Source organism: Rousettus aegyptiacus, unplaced genomic scaffold (genome assembly GCF_014176215.1).
Source record: "Rousettus aegyptiacus isolate mRouAeg1 unplaced genomic scaffold, mRouAeg1.p scaffold_m13_p_10, whole genome shotgun sequence".
Lineage (NCBI taxonomy): Eukaryota > Metazoa > Chordata > Mammalia > Chiroptera > Pteropodidae > Rousettus > Rousettus aegyptiacus.
The window spans coordinates 80,304,318-80,319,202 of record NW_023416285.1 but is presented as its reverse complement, the minus strand read 5'-3'; the positions used below and the strand labels follow the sequence as shown (position 1 = coordinate 80,319,202).

General features: G+C 42.0%; 1 protein-coding gene across 4 annotated transcripts in view; it reads left to right on the top strand.

The window, feature by feature from the left end:
* The window catches only part of JCAD (junctional cadherin 5 associated), a 79,629-nt gene that overhangs the window by 38,567 nt on the left and 26,177 nt on the right, over window positions 1-14,885 (top strand). For 2 of the 4 annotated variants that reach the window (XM_016132662.2, XM_016132661.2), the window contains exons 2-3: window positions 1,295-1,361; window positions 12,415-12,735. In XM_016132662.2, coding sequence (XP_015988148.2) covers window positions 12,473-12,735 — 263 coding nt within the window. In that variant the 5' untranslated portion in view covers window positions 1,295-1,361; window positions 12,415-12,472. The remainder of the gene's footprint in view (window positions 1-1,294; window positions 1,362-12,414; window positions 12,736-14,885) is intronic. The other 2 variants (XM_036228081.1, XM_016132663.2) reach the window with 2 other exon arrangements.

Below are 14,885 nucleotides of genomic sequence, written 5' to 3'. Positions count from 1 at the left end.
GGAGGGTGTTCTTCGGAGGGGAGTGGAGGGGAGAGGGACATGGGATGTGGGCAACCAGAAATTTCCTTGATAAAAAAGGCAGACTCAATAGTCTAAACTGCGTGGTCAAAGGCTGTGCAGGAAAAACTTGTGCTCACAGTTTTTGAATTTAAGAAGATCAAATTAGATTAAGACCATCTAATGACACAGGCGTTTGTAAAGTCGTTTTGGAAATCCCATTCAGATTTTATTGCATAAGACTTGGGTTGGTTTTCACCAAGACAGATTGGGGGTTTGGTAAATTCATTTGGTTTTCCATGATATCCTGCGGCCTTGGAGTTTATATTTACCTTGATAGGAGGTATGTAATTCTTAGCCACCTCTGAACAAGCTTCCTGAAGGTCCCTAAGTGTTACTGAGGCAGGCAGCATGTAGCAAACTGTTTCACTCCTGCTGGAGTGAGCAAATAATTGTTGAACAGAGGCTTTAATCTGCTGGGCCTTTCTCCCGCCAAACTTCACCCTTTGCTGCAGAAACTGGGGAAGTCAGGCCCTTGGCAAGCCTGAGAGATTTAGGGGGATTGGGTGGGTGGAGGAAGCCTATGCCAGAAAAAAAAAAATAGAATTTGTCTTTCCACCTCCTTGGAACATAACTTAAAATGCCTGTGTCCACATGCTCTGGAGTCCTTGACCAGCTAATCAGAGTTATCTAATAACCCATGCGAGTGGTCACAGATTCCAGGGGTGGGTGGTATATTGTTCAGTAGCTATAAAATGTAACTGGACATGGGAGGTACCACAAGGAGAATAAATAAGGATCAATTTTTCAGTTAAAAATAAAAGCAAGTATGAAAAGCAAGTATCCTTGGAGTTTGATTTTTAAAATGCAATTCTTTTTTTTTTTTTTTTTTTTTTTTTTTTTTTTGAGAAATACTATCAGTAAAGAAAGCCCAGGAGTCTGTGGTTCCACCAAGTTCTTGTCCTTGCTGGGAGAGCCCTCTAGTTTGCGAAGACAGTAAACACCAACCTTGCTGTAGGAGTCCAGAAGTTTTAATGAGCTTGGCGAGACTCTAGGCCAATTAATCTGGAGAGAGTTTAGAACACAGAGCATAGGATTGAAACCATTGTTCTGTTGTGGTTTTTATTCTGATAAGCAAGGACTGTATCTCTGAAATCCTCTGGCCCTATTGCTGAACCCATTCCTGCAGGGTTTTTTGCTTTTTTAACAGACTTTTTTTTTTTTTTTTTTTTTTTACCTTTTTAATGGGAAGAGTTATCTCACTCATTAAAATCTTGCTATTGTACTTTGTTTCAAGGGCCTGCTGATTTAAGGAATGCTGAGGGACACTCTCTTGCCAAGGCCAGCAGCCCAGGGAGGACAAGGTCAGTCTCCAGTACTTTGATATCTCCTTTAAACACTAAATGTCATTTAAAAATCCAGAAACTGCCTCAATGCTCAAACTTCAGTTATCTGGATTGGAATTTATGATCTCTTGTTTAAAATTATCACCTTTACTTTCTTTAATTAAATATAGTTTCCAAAAACGTTCTATAGATAATATAGTTGGGAACAGTTTATATTTCTATATAGTTGCAGACCGGCAAAGATTATCAGACCGCTAAAAATCCTTGTAGTTTGCGCTGGTTATCTTTTGATAGCTTATCTATTAAGCTTGTTTCTTCTGTATGGAAACGAAAGAATTTAGGGGGAGAAACCAAGATACTTTTCAAGAAGGAGGAAGGGGTGGTGGGGAGAGAACACACCTCTATGTATTGGAAGAAGAGTTGGAGAAATAGACACCTTAGTTACTGTTGGTTATCTCTCAGTAGGGATATTGGGAACTTTTACTTTTTGCTTAAACACTGAATTTTGTAGTGTCTACTTCTAGAATAACTTTCTATGACTTTTATACTTAGAAAATGAGAAAAAAATGTAAAAGTTATATGAAGTAATTTTAAACTTTTTTTTTTTTTACAAAACCTTGGCTCTTTTATTCTAAAGATATTTAAAAACAAAACTATTATGTTAAAAGTTTAACAGACTATTTTAGAAATCTTTGCATATGGAGTTTGACATATTTGATGATAGTGGAATTAAATTCTAGCCTATTATAAGTTTCACATTTATTTTTGCAAATAGTTAAAAAATTCCAGAAGATTTAAAAAATCTTATCTAATTTTAGTCTTTTTCTTAATGATTGCTAACCTTTCAAAAATGTTAGTGCGGTACTTAGGGCCTCATGAAAATGGGGTGTGGTCTCCAAAACTTAACTGTGTGACAGAATTTAAAGGTAAAAGAGAAGAAAGACAGTAGAGAGAGAAAGAGAGGGAGGGAGGGAGAGAATTCACCAAGTTGTGACGGAAAAGACAAAAAAAAAAAGTTAGAGGGGATAATGTTTATGAGAAAAATGAAGTGCATAATATTTTCTTCTCTTTCTCTCTGTTTTTGGATCAGTGCCTTAACACCAACCCAACCCAGCACATTAGCATTCCAAGATCCTTTTGATCTTAGACCCAAGTTTTCTCTCTTTTTTTTTTTCTGTCACCTTAAAGAAACAACTCAGTGATGGTTACTCTACTAAAATTATTGCTTCAGAGAGTAAATATGTTTTTTATGTCTTAGGAGATTTTAACAACTCAAAGGCTCTGGCAGAGCTGACTATCATTCTGTGTAGTATGGTAATGACATTGTGTGGGAACTTACTGTCCCAGAACTTCAACTGGAACTGTTGAGTTCTTTATTTAATTATTAAGACTGAAAAGAGGGATGACAATCCTATTGCTCATAATAAAACACATAGCTCTACCATTAAAAAAAGCTGTAGAAAGAATTAAACGTCCATATATCAGTTAGCAACATGCTCCATCCTGGTTTGTTTTATATCTTGACTATTTACCTCTTGTTTAAATAAAGTAATTTGTTATATATTAATCGTAACATTAGACAGAAAAATCATCAGTTGCAGAAATATTTACAGTGAACTGCCAACAATTTGAGGGACTAATTACATCTTAAGTATGGAATGTCAGTGACTACAGCTAAGTTTAAGGTTTTCTAGAGGAGGAGTAATGTCTAATCGAGACCTTTAGAATGCTATTTGTAATCTTGTGTTAGATTTTATCAACAAAACATGTAATTTTAGGCTTACTGCAAATAGGTTAAGAATCTCTGTAGCAGATAAGAAACATGCACCACATACTAGACCCTTAGAACCTTATTTGATTTACTGTTCACTTATTCTTTTCTCCAGTGTTTCTTTTATTCTTATTGAAACTTTAAAATATGCAATATATATTCAAAGGTACATCTTCCTAATCTTACCTAAGCAACTCCTTGTTCTTGAAAGTGTTTTTCCTGATGATGAAATAATATTAAAGTATATGAAAGTGCTAACATTTGAACATTTCTTACCTGCAAAACGGCAACTTCATATAGTTGTACCTAATGCATTTTATGACGGAACCTCATAAAATATAGTAAAGTATAAATAAGGACTTAAGAAAAAGCAAATCCAGAATCCAATACCACTGCTAATATTTGGGTTTGTTTCCTTTCCATGCCCCCTCACCCCCTGTGCATATGCATATAAGTGAAATTGGTATTACACTGACTCTAGGGTTTTGTATCCTGTCTTTATTATTTGACATGGTATCGTGAGCATTTCCCTGTGCCATTATGTATCTGAAAATGTAATTTTATAAATGTTATACATATTATAGCCTACCATGTAGATGCAACGGAATTTTTTTAATCATCCCTTAAATTGACATGTAGTTTGATTTTTTATTAACATAATTAAAACTTGGGTAAATATCCTGATAGAAAACTTTGTATCTCTGATTACGTCATTAGGATGGATCCTAAGAAGTGAGATAATTAGTCCATAGGTTTTATATTTTTAAAGAGTTCATAACATATTAATAACCTTTAAGAAAGGAAATACCCATTTATGCACAGACACCCCCTGCACATTCATACACCCACAAATAGGAGAACCCTTATAGCTCATCATGCCCAAGCCCACAACAAACGGTGCTTTCTAAAAGCTTCGCTGATTTGCTAAGTGAATGATGGCATTTTGGTTTAATTTACATATCTTTGACTATAGGTGAGGGTGAATATTTGTTTCATATTTTTAAATGGGGTGTTTTTCTTTGTCCCTTATTAAATTTCCATTCATGTTCCAGACAAATTTTTAAAAGGAAGACAAGTCTGCTTCATTTAATGAGCTTATTAATATTTTCTTTCATTTTACTGTCTTGGGAGCTTTATAACTTTAAATAAGAGAATAAAAGTTAGTTTTTATTTTTATAAATAGAAAAGGTGGAGGAAATAGTACCTGTTAGAGAACACTCATTTGCGAGCCTCAGCCTCTAAGGATGAAAATGCCCGGAATTGGAAGAAGAGCACTTAGGCTGTGACATCCATGAGGAGGGGACTGACGGGTCCTTTGCGCTTTTCTGTTCTCTAGCACAGAGCCCAGTGCCTTGCACATTCAGTGCAGAACAAGCGTCTTAATCAATTTAAGTTAGAATAAGTGTGTGATACCTGTACTCTGAGACTTCTGGGTTGGAGAATTGCTGGACGGCATACTCCCTGGCCTCCCTCCCCCCAGTACCCGCCTCCTCCTCCGCTCAGTGTGGGGCCATTTAGCTCTGCTCTTTTGCTTGGCCCCTGTAGGGGTGCTAATGAGGCCAAGGTCAGAGGTTCTATCATCATATGACCTATTTAGCTTTATTTTGTGTCATGGCCACAAGCTATAAGCTTTTCACTGTGACCACTGAATTAGAAATGCATGCTGTTCATAACAAGGGAGAACATGCTGGAGAGAGGGGCAGATTCTAGAGCTAGAAGGACCCTGAGAACCTTTAGTTCAATCTTCTTATCTCACTTTTTTTAGAAGACTGGAGCCCAGAGAGGTTCGCTCCTTGTCTGATGAGCAGTGTTTCAGAGTCAGTTCGACACAACAGATATGTGTGAGCAACACAGAGAAATAGAAACTCATCCTACAGTGGAGGGGGGTGGTGGATACCTCAACTCCATGCTGAAATGTTAATGGATTGTTTACGACACTTTTCTAATTTTATCAGCCCTTTCATGTGAATATAAACGGCATTTGGCTGATACTGTAGAAACCTACCCCACAATAAGATGACCTTAAGTGGTCTCAATCAGGTTCTTTGGAAGGAACAACTGATTTGATGAAAATCCATTTGAAAAGAATTTTGAGAAAAGAAAATTTTGTGTAAATAGATTGGTTAAAACCAAAGTCAAATTACTCATCATCTTCTCCAACCAATAGTTGTTTCTGATTTCTGTATTTCTCTTAATGAAAAAAAAAAGGCCGTTATCTTAGTCATTAAGACTAAAATCCACTGTACTTCTTCCTTTGAAAATTATTCTTATTATTCCTTTTATTTACTTATCCCCTCTGCTGCCAGCCCTGCACTTTGCAGCAGGACTTACGACTACTTGACCCCATGTCTGTCCTCGCTTTGACCATGGTAGTCTGCCACTTTCCTGCCAGAGCCTCTGTGGAGCAGCCTTTCCCTTGCTTGCAGAAGCCCTGCGTTGTTTCCCATTGTCTGCTCAAATTAAGTTCAAATTCTATTAATGTTGCAGATAGGAGTGACTATTTATACATTTTTTTTTTTTTTAGAATTTGTTTTTTTCTAAAGTTACTCACTCCTCTTTCATTTCTGATAGATTGTAGTTTCTGCTTTTCAGTTTCACACAATAGGTTTTATGATGCTTCCTGTTACTGACGAAGAACCCCAAACCCGAAAGGATCAAAGAGATCTGGAGGTCACAAAGTGATTGCAAGGTGTATTTGTGAATGAATCATGTTACTGAGTGTTTATAAATTCATACTAGTATTGCCATAAAACATCACAGTAAAGCGAGGCATCAACTCTGTGTGTCTGAGCATGTGTGTATGCATATACACATGTGCAAGGTTTGTGTATATGTGTGTGTGTGTGTGTGTGTGTTTGATTTGTATAAGGAAAGAAGCATCTAGAAGAGCCATCCTAATCTCAGAGAATAAAGGAGAATTTTTTTCATTTTAAATATACATAGTTTTTATTTTAATGTCACCACACCTTCTATCTTTTCTTGTTTATGCATTATTTGGTAAATTAGGAAGTTTTTGTTGTTATTAAAAAAAGGAAATATAGACGAGTGAGCCTAAAATACAGACTTTGAAGCTAGCTGACCTTGATTTGAACCTTATAAGCTGTATCACCTTGGACTCACCCTTAGTTTTCTTGTCTGTGAAATGGAGACATTCATATCTACATCAGGAAGTGTGCTGTGAGCATAAAATGAAATAAAGTATTCCAGGCAACTAACAGAATGTCTGGCACTTTGCAGATTCTCAGTGGATGGTTGATGTTATTATCTTTCATGTGCACTGCTATTTCAAGCTTATAAAGCAGGCTTTTCCTTCTGCTTTGTATAGAGAAACTTTATTGGGGCAAGTGGGAATAAATTAACCCAGAATTGGAAGATATTCTTGATGAGTTTGTTATGCATCTACTGGAGAGTATTTTCTACATTTCACTGCGTATCATAAGCATCCTTAGTCAGGGAAATGGGGAGTAATAGAATATAAACCTATTGATTTCATGAATTGATCAGGAAACCTAGTACAGGTAAACTTGGCTGTTCGCCATTGTTATTCCTTTACACCATTTCCTTCAAACCACCTAAATTAGAGACTACAGGCAAAAAGCATTTCTTTTTTGGGTCTCATGAATTTAATTTAATTTAAACCAGTTTTAAAGAGGTGAGAAGTAGCATTTTAATAGCAGATAACAAAAATTTGCATTGTACACTCAGCACAAAATCTTCTATACAAGGATTTTTTATAAATCTAGTTTTTCTTCTTGACCTTTGAACAACGCAGAGGTTAGGGGTGCCAACCCCCCATGTAGTTGAAAATCCATGTGTAACTTTTGACTCCCTATAAACTTAACTACTAATATAATAGCCTAGTGTTCATTGGAAGCTTTATCAATAACAAACTGTCGATTAAGACATAGTTTGTATGTTATATGTATTATGTATTGATTCTTATAGTAAAGTAAGCTAGAGAAGAAGAAAATGTTATTAAGAAAATCATAAGTAAGAGAATATACACTTACAGTATTTATTGAAAAAAAAATCAGCATGTAAGTGGACCTGTGCACTTCAAACCCATGTTGTTCAGGGCCAAGTGTACTGTCCTACAAAGCTTTTTTTTTTTAATCGAGTGGCTTATTTTACTCGACCCAAGTTGTACAACTAGGTGAGAAATTCTCTGAGCAGGAGGCTGGGACTAGTTCTGATTTCTCTCTAGTTAAACTGAGCAATATCACAAAGTCCAGTAGAAGTTTCTATCCTAATATCCTAATGCTCCTGAGAGCCACATAACCTTGGAATAAAGTGGCAGACCCATCTGTTTTACACACGAGAAAACTGAGGCGCTGAAGTTAAGTAACTTCATAAAGGCCACCGACCCAGTGGAAGCCAGGATGGAAACCTAGGTCATTCTAACATCAAAGCGCATGACGTCCTTCTTACTGTGCCCTGCCACCCTGTCTACACTTGTGTGGGAGAAAGTCTGCAAGCACCGTCCACCCACGTTGAGGGGAAACAGCTGGACACATGCCACCTGGAGAACGAGATCCATTAGGATAACGTGTTCCTTTAACCAGGTTTTTATTGTGGTGGTAGGGTTTTTAAACTGCTTTTATAGGTTTTGTTTTTGAGATGATGGACTGACTCTAGGAATATATGGGCCAGAGAATAGTAGGAAAACATGAAAAGAACAGTAGTGACATCAAAAGAAACAGAAAGCCATGTCCCGGCTTCCACAACCCAAAGAGAGAATGAAAGTGGCAGTGTCGCAGGTCTATTTCATTTCGAGGGACCAGTGCCTTCCCTCTCTGCTTCCGCAGTGCTGGCTCATCTGTCAGCCGGTGATGCAGTGTGCCCAAGCCTCAGCTGTCAAGTCCCTCGTAAGTCATAGTAGAGTGAGGAAGGAAGCAGAATATGGTACTTTCCCTTGAGGAGATTTATTTCTTTTTCATTTTCTGCTCTTAAGAATAGGAAAATAGCTTCATTTAGTAGCTATGCCTTTTCTTGGAAAGAACTTTTTTTATAGGATAGCACAGTTGTATTTGTTGTTGAGAACAGAGCAATGAACTTGTTATACTAAGGAATTTCTCATAGATCGATAGGATCTTTGAACTTGCCGAAATTTCAGAGGTCATCTAGTCCAGCACACTGACCAGCACAGGAATGATTTCTATAACAGCACTTTTCAAACTGCAGGTTGTGACCTACTAGAGTGCCATGAAGTTCATTGAGTGGTCACTAGCTTTTTAAAGTGAAATAGAATAGAAAAGATTATAGTACATATGAGTACATATCAGGATGTGAGGGTGAATATTTTACCTTTAAAGTTGAGATTGATGTGTGTGTACATACATGCAGTGGTGGCTGTAAAAAGAAAGAAGTTTCCAAATCAGTTACTTCAATCTGTGCTTAAGAACCTCCCAGCCAGGGACTCCCTACCTTCAGAGGCAGTGGTGCCTTGATGGATGGATTGTTCTGTTAATGTGTTTGTTCTTATAGAGTTTCCTCTGTATTAATGGCATTTAGACATTCATAGAATGAACCCAAAGTTTATAGTGGGCTCATTTTTCTCTCGTCATTGTGTCCTGGCTCAGCCAGTTCTAGAAGACCCTTGCTTACCTGAGACTGGATCTAGGCACCTGCACTGGCTTGACCCCTCTTTCTAAATGCCCCACAATCAGTATTTGAGATAAGGCAACAAACAAAAGTAGTGACGGAAAAAATTTCTTAAACGAACTGGCTATAAAATCATCTTATAGGTGACCTTAGTGTGCAGGTCTACCCTGAGGTAGAGGGGTTTTGGTTTAGAAGCAATCTTCCAGGGGCTTGGAAGGGGTCTTCCTGACCCCTTGAGACTGGGTAAGGGTCCCTTTCATGTCAGCCTGTCCTTATCCTTGTCATAGTGCTATGACACTATGGAGAGGTGACTAGCTTCTGTCACTAATACATGTATATGCCACATTTTCATTGCCTGTTTTTCAGCTGTCTCTACAGCTAGACAGTAAGATTCTCAAGGGCACAGAACATGTCTTATTCATTATTATGGTTTCAGTACCTGGTGCATTATATGTACTCATGAATTACACATTAATATTTTGGACCATATAAAATAACATTTACTGTTCTAAGTGACTTGGGTGGAGATTGGAGTATCCATTCACAAAAGACAAGAAATGTGGATGCTATAAAGTGGGCATGACTTTGGAAATCAAGAATGACATCCCAAATGATACCAAAGGAGTTAAGAAATGGTCTAAACTACATGCTGAAAATTAATAGCTAATGCGAAATCTTTCCATAAGCAAGTGACAAACTAGAGCCAGTGTAGCATAATAAATCCGCAATCTTAAGTTTGTGTGGTGATTTCCACTTTTACATATTCTTATTTGGCTCTCAAACAGCCTGCCGAGACAGGAAGATGGCGACATCACCATTTTGCAGATCAGGGAACTGAAGTTAACGACTTGCTGCAGAGATCACAGCTGGGGCTGGGTACCAGCAGGAACGCTGGGGTTAAAAGGACTACAGCTGATACTACGCTATTTGAAATACTCACATATCTGCCAAGTTGTGAAATCTACTGTTATAATAACAGACGTTTATTATTTTTGGTGTGCATTTGTCTTTCCAGCAACACTTTGAGTTGGTTGGTGGGTGGTTTAATTAAATGCTGTTGACGCGGAGTGCTGGCATCTCAGGATTGAAAAGAAACTTTAGAAGGGACAGCGTTTAGTCCAGTAACGCATCAGATGCCTCACTCCTCCTCATCCCCTCAGGGTCCCCTCCTAGTGGCCTCAACCTGGTAGTGAGGCAGCCCATTCCACCTTAAGTAGATAGGACCCTGAAGAAAGTAAGCAGAATATGATAGGGATTGGAGAAACCGCGTGAGTTTCATCTAAGAGGACAGGTGACATGTAGTATGGGTATGGAGAGGAGGGCAAAGCCCCGACTCTCAGTTGGGATCGAGAAGGCGAAGAATGTGAGCCTGAGGAAACGATGTCCTCCGTAGGCTGAGCAGTGTCTGAGAACACTCGTTTGGGCTGTGGGCCTGCGGGTCCTCCTTGCCTCTCCCGCCCGACTTCAAGTCCTGCGTGTTGAAGCCGGCACACAAGCTCTGGCCTCCATGAGCTGATAAAGTTAGGAATTTACAGTAATCAGTATGCTTTTGACCTCAGACCTGTAGGTCAAGTGATAGCTCTTCAGGGATCAACTTACCTAACCCCAGTAGGGAAATGAGCCACATACATGTTTTGTGAGGGTCATTTCTTATGACTCTGACAGTGGACTGCAGCACAGCCAGGTCTGTGGTAGACACTGGCCTGTCCCTCTGTGTATAGAGTGTAGTGCCCTGGCTTTAAATGAGCCTGACATAGTAAAAGAGAGAAACCAAGTGTTACAAGACCCAGACTCTAACTTTATAGTGCTGACTGGATGTGTGACATTGAGCCAACGAGTCCAAGGACCCTGGTCTAGGCCACTAGGATCGTTGTTATGTCATTTACTTCTGTGATAATTGTACTCCAAATCTATTTTAAACGTCAATTCTCTCTCTAGTAAATGTGCACATGCGGTTTATCTAGTGATCATCCTTCAAAACCTAGCTCAAATGTCCTTTTTTTTTTTCTCATTTTTGTGCATTCGCTAAACAGTTATCTATGGAGAGCATACTATATACTAGCGCTGGGGGCAAATTGTTGAACAAAACAAAGATTCTGCCTTCTTCGCCTTGCCTCCGTGTTCCTATAGCCCTGTGTTTGTAGTGGAATCTCTTTCCTCTGCAGTCGCCAGCCCAGTGACTTGCTCAGTTGAATCAGAAAACAGATATTTGCTCTCTGCTTCTATTTCTGTCTAAGTGAATGACCCAAGTTGTACACCTCCTGAAAACACATACAGCAGGAGTGTCAAGAAGGAGTATCAGAATTGCGATGGAGATTTTTCTACTAGTGCAGTAACTGCCAGAGCTTGTCAACCTCCCATGAAATGTAGGTACCTAATAGAAAATTATAGCCTTCCGAAGTTTGATATCCCTCCATGCTGACAACCGAGACTGTCCTGCTGCGTGTGCTGGAGTGAGGACATGCGCAGTCAGCAGAACTGTGCGATGGGCCCCAGTGAGAATCCCCCTGACAGGAAGCACGTGCCGCTTCCACCTGCACATGGGCCAGCAGGCATTTCCTGGCCATTGTTCCAGGGGACTGCGGCGACGCTATTTCTGTCCACCAGCGAAGTTGAGGCTAGAGCTGGCCGAGCTCTTAGAAACCTGGCTTTGGTGTACTCCTTGCCCAGGCCAGTGTCACAGCCTCTGGGGAGCAGACCCGTCTGACCAAACTGCCTTTTCCTCTATAATAGGAAGATGAGCAAAGAAGATTCTCTCGTTTAAAAGGAAACATGGCAGCCTCACCTATTTTCACACATGTGCTCTCACGTAGGTTCCTGTCCAATTTTATTCCTTTTTGTTGGCGCAGTGGTCTTAGGACAGTTTACTCAGGGAAGTAGCCGCCGGTGAATTAATGTCTCATGGCAGGATTTGCATGTGGACACTCTAGGCCCAGAGATGTAAAACGTTTCCCCACGATTTATTAGTGAGAGATTTGATTCTTAAAAGTTTCCCATGGGAAGGAGAAGTTTGGGATTGTGTAGTGTTTGGGCGTGTACACTCGATCCGTGTGCCATGTTTTCTCATTATGAGCCTAAAAACTTAAGCTCTGTTTTCAGCAGCTAGTCAGCCTCACTGGTACAGCTGCTCCTGCTACAGTGTATCATGCCAAAGCGTATGTATCATGGCTTTGTGTTTATCGTGGCTTTGTGTTGGTTAAAGATCTCCCTCTGCCCTTTTAGAGCAAAAGATTTGTCTATAAGATGAGAGCGGGGGAGTATAAGACTAAGCTGGACGCTGGTAGTTTCTTTTTTTAGAAACGTGAGGTAGTAATTGCAGCTTCCTAGTCTGCATTTATTTTGCCCTCTCTCCTTATGCCCGTTGTTTTCAGATGACTGGGACAAGGGGATGGTGAAACTGTCATTCATTTTATTGCTTAAACACTGCTCTGGACTGTTCTACAAGAGGCAGCCATCAGAGGGTGGGGTCCCCAGAATTACCACCACATCCCGCAGAGCCCCCGCTGCATGCTCTCACTCTCTGCTTGAATAAGACGGAGAGTAATTTCAGGCACGACAATCCCTGCCTCTTCACTATCTGTGCAGGCGCCACACCGTGTTGGGAACCAGGGTCTAGTTGGGGCTGAAGGGAGGGGGCCCTGTGAGACGCAGCTGCGGGAAGAAGGGGCGAGTCCTCACCATCACTCTGTTGTCCCTCAGTGTGGGCCCTGCCACCACGACGGTCCCAGCGCCCAAGCTTTGATGCGGCCGGTGCAGCATGTACAGCGTGGAGGACCTGCTGATTTCTCACGGGTACAAACTCTCGCGAGACCGCCCGGCAGCGCGCGAGGAGCGGCATGAGGGGCGCCAGCCCGCCAGGGCGAGAGCGAGCGCGGGGCTGCTGAATGGCTGCGACGCCCCACCACACAGCAAGGCGTCTCCGGGGCCAGGGCGTGTGAGTCACTCTGAAAATGAGCGCCGTGCGCTGAGAGCCCACGGGGAGCCCCGGAGCGCCTCTGCGGCCAGGACGTCCGAGGCAGGGTAAGCACCAGCGGGAACTCCCGGTTTCCTCTGACTTGGGGGTTCGGGGTGTGTAGTAAGCAAAATCCTTCAACGCCTCATAACGGGCCGGGGCTAGGGAGGGAGAGGTGGGGCGAGGCACAGGGCGCTGCCGTGCGCCCAGCGCCCACTGAGGTGCGGGGCCTTCGGTAAACGGTGGCCAGTGAACGAATTCTGTCACGCCAGGCACTGCGATTCGGTACTCGGTTTCCTTGTTCCTTTTATAATATCTCTTGATACGGCCTCTTCTAAGAATCATTAAAAACTCCACGATAGCTAGTTTATGTCAAGCACACACTTCTAGTAATTAGGCTTTTTTATTAATATATTTCAATAGTTGGCCTAGTACAGAGTTGAAAGAGGTTGTATTCCCCTTGGTTTGGGAAGAAGGACACCTTTCTTCCTGTATATCCCTGTGATTCCACTGGCTCCCAATCAACATTTCCCCGGCATGCACCCTGTCCCTGATGTGGGTCCGGGTCCCCATAAAGCCGCGTCTGTGGGTGTTCGCTTAGACCAACAGCAATGATGGGGCGGGTTGGCTGGGGGAACAGAGGGTTAAAAAGAGGGAATTTTCGGCAGCTTGCCACAGAGCCAGCATGGGAGAGGAGCCTGCAACTCTCATCCAGGCGGTTATGACCTAGAGGAAACCTTTGTCATCACTTCATAAAACTGTGTTTGTCTTCGATGCTGTGTTGGGACCTGGCTCCGATTGGGGAAGGAAGGCTCTGCTCGCATCCAGCATGTTGTCAAACTGTGTGTAACCAGCAAGAAAAGGACCTGTCTTTAAGCAAAACAAACAAGCAAACGCAAAGGGGAGTGAATTAAGTCTGAAGGGGCTGAACGAAGCATTCATGGTTAGAGGACACCTTTTCACCGGAAGGATCTTCCATGTCAGTTGACGGCTTTCAGGCAAAGAGTAGGAAGGGTTTCGTCCGTTTTGTCCTTATCATCCAGAGCATCTAATACCTTGGTTACTGAGGAAAAGCGAAGGCAATCACCCCTCTTCACTCTCAGTGTGGGAGAAGCAGGTTTGTGCTGCCAAGTCAGAACCTCTTCTCTGGCGAGGGGCAAGAGGGATCCACTGATGGGGCTGGTTCAGAGGGGAGCGTGGAATGGCAGAGGATTTGGAGCTGTTTTTCTTTAACCTTGCCCCCCCACGACTCGCAGTTGGGTCCACTGCTGTCTTGGGCTTAAAGTCTCTTATCAGCCACGTTCCCCAGAAACGCCCACCATGGATTGGGAAGAAGGCGCTTATGGACAAGATGGCTGAGAGTGAGGACAGCTTAGTAACGACTGTACAACCCGTGCTTGCTTTTATCCTGCCTCCTGTTGCTTCTAGTTCTGTACTTTCCACCTTGGATTTCAGGGGACGGAAGCTGTACCTCAGTTACTCCTTCTTTTGTGTTCACTGCAGAGCTTCTTGCAATGTTGGCACACAGGGTGATCACTATACGCTTATAGATTTAGTTTATTCTCACCATTGTACCAACTGCTGAGGAACGGAAGGCTGCTGCTAACGAGGTGCAGAAAGTGGCGGTGGAGTCCGCGTGACATGCTGTGTGGTCTGTGTGGGGTCTCAGTCTCAAAGCTCTGGATTGGGGATGAGAGTCGGGTCCCTGAGTGGGAGGCAATAGAAACCCCTTAGAATGTCGTGTGGGTAGTGTGGCTCCCAACCTCTTCTGCAGCCTGCTCCGGGCTTTCTAGCCCCTATGCGATGACAGGTGTCTGAGGACCACAGGGCACACCAGCCCTGCCTCCAGGTGGGGGGCATGATTCAGTCTCCCAGCCTTCTCTTTCTGCCATGAGTAAAGCACTCAGATAAGTGGCTTTATGCAGCATGGGGATGACTCCGTTTCAGATGACAGATGTATCAACAGACCTGGCCTCTTCCTGCTTCTGAGGCTGGCTGATGACTTGGGAGGTGTATAGTAGCTTTGGGAGTGAAGGTTGCCTTTTAGGGTAAAAGGAAAAAATGCATGCATGCTTGTAAAAATCCATGCCCGTGCCCAAAGCCTCAGAGACCAGCTGTAGGACTTCCTAGGTTGTACTGAAACGATGTTTTTTTCTTTAGTAGCCAATAGAGAATTGAAAACAGGAGGTGAACAGAAAGGTGGGCAGGAGGAAGATTA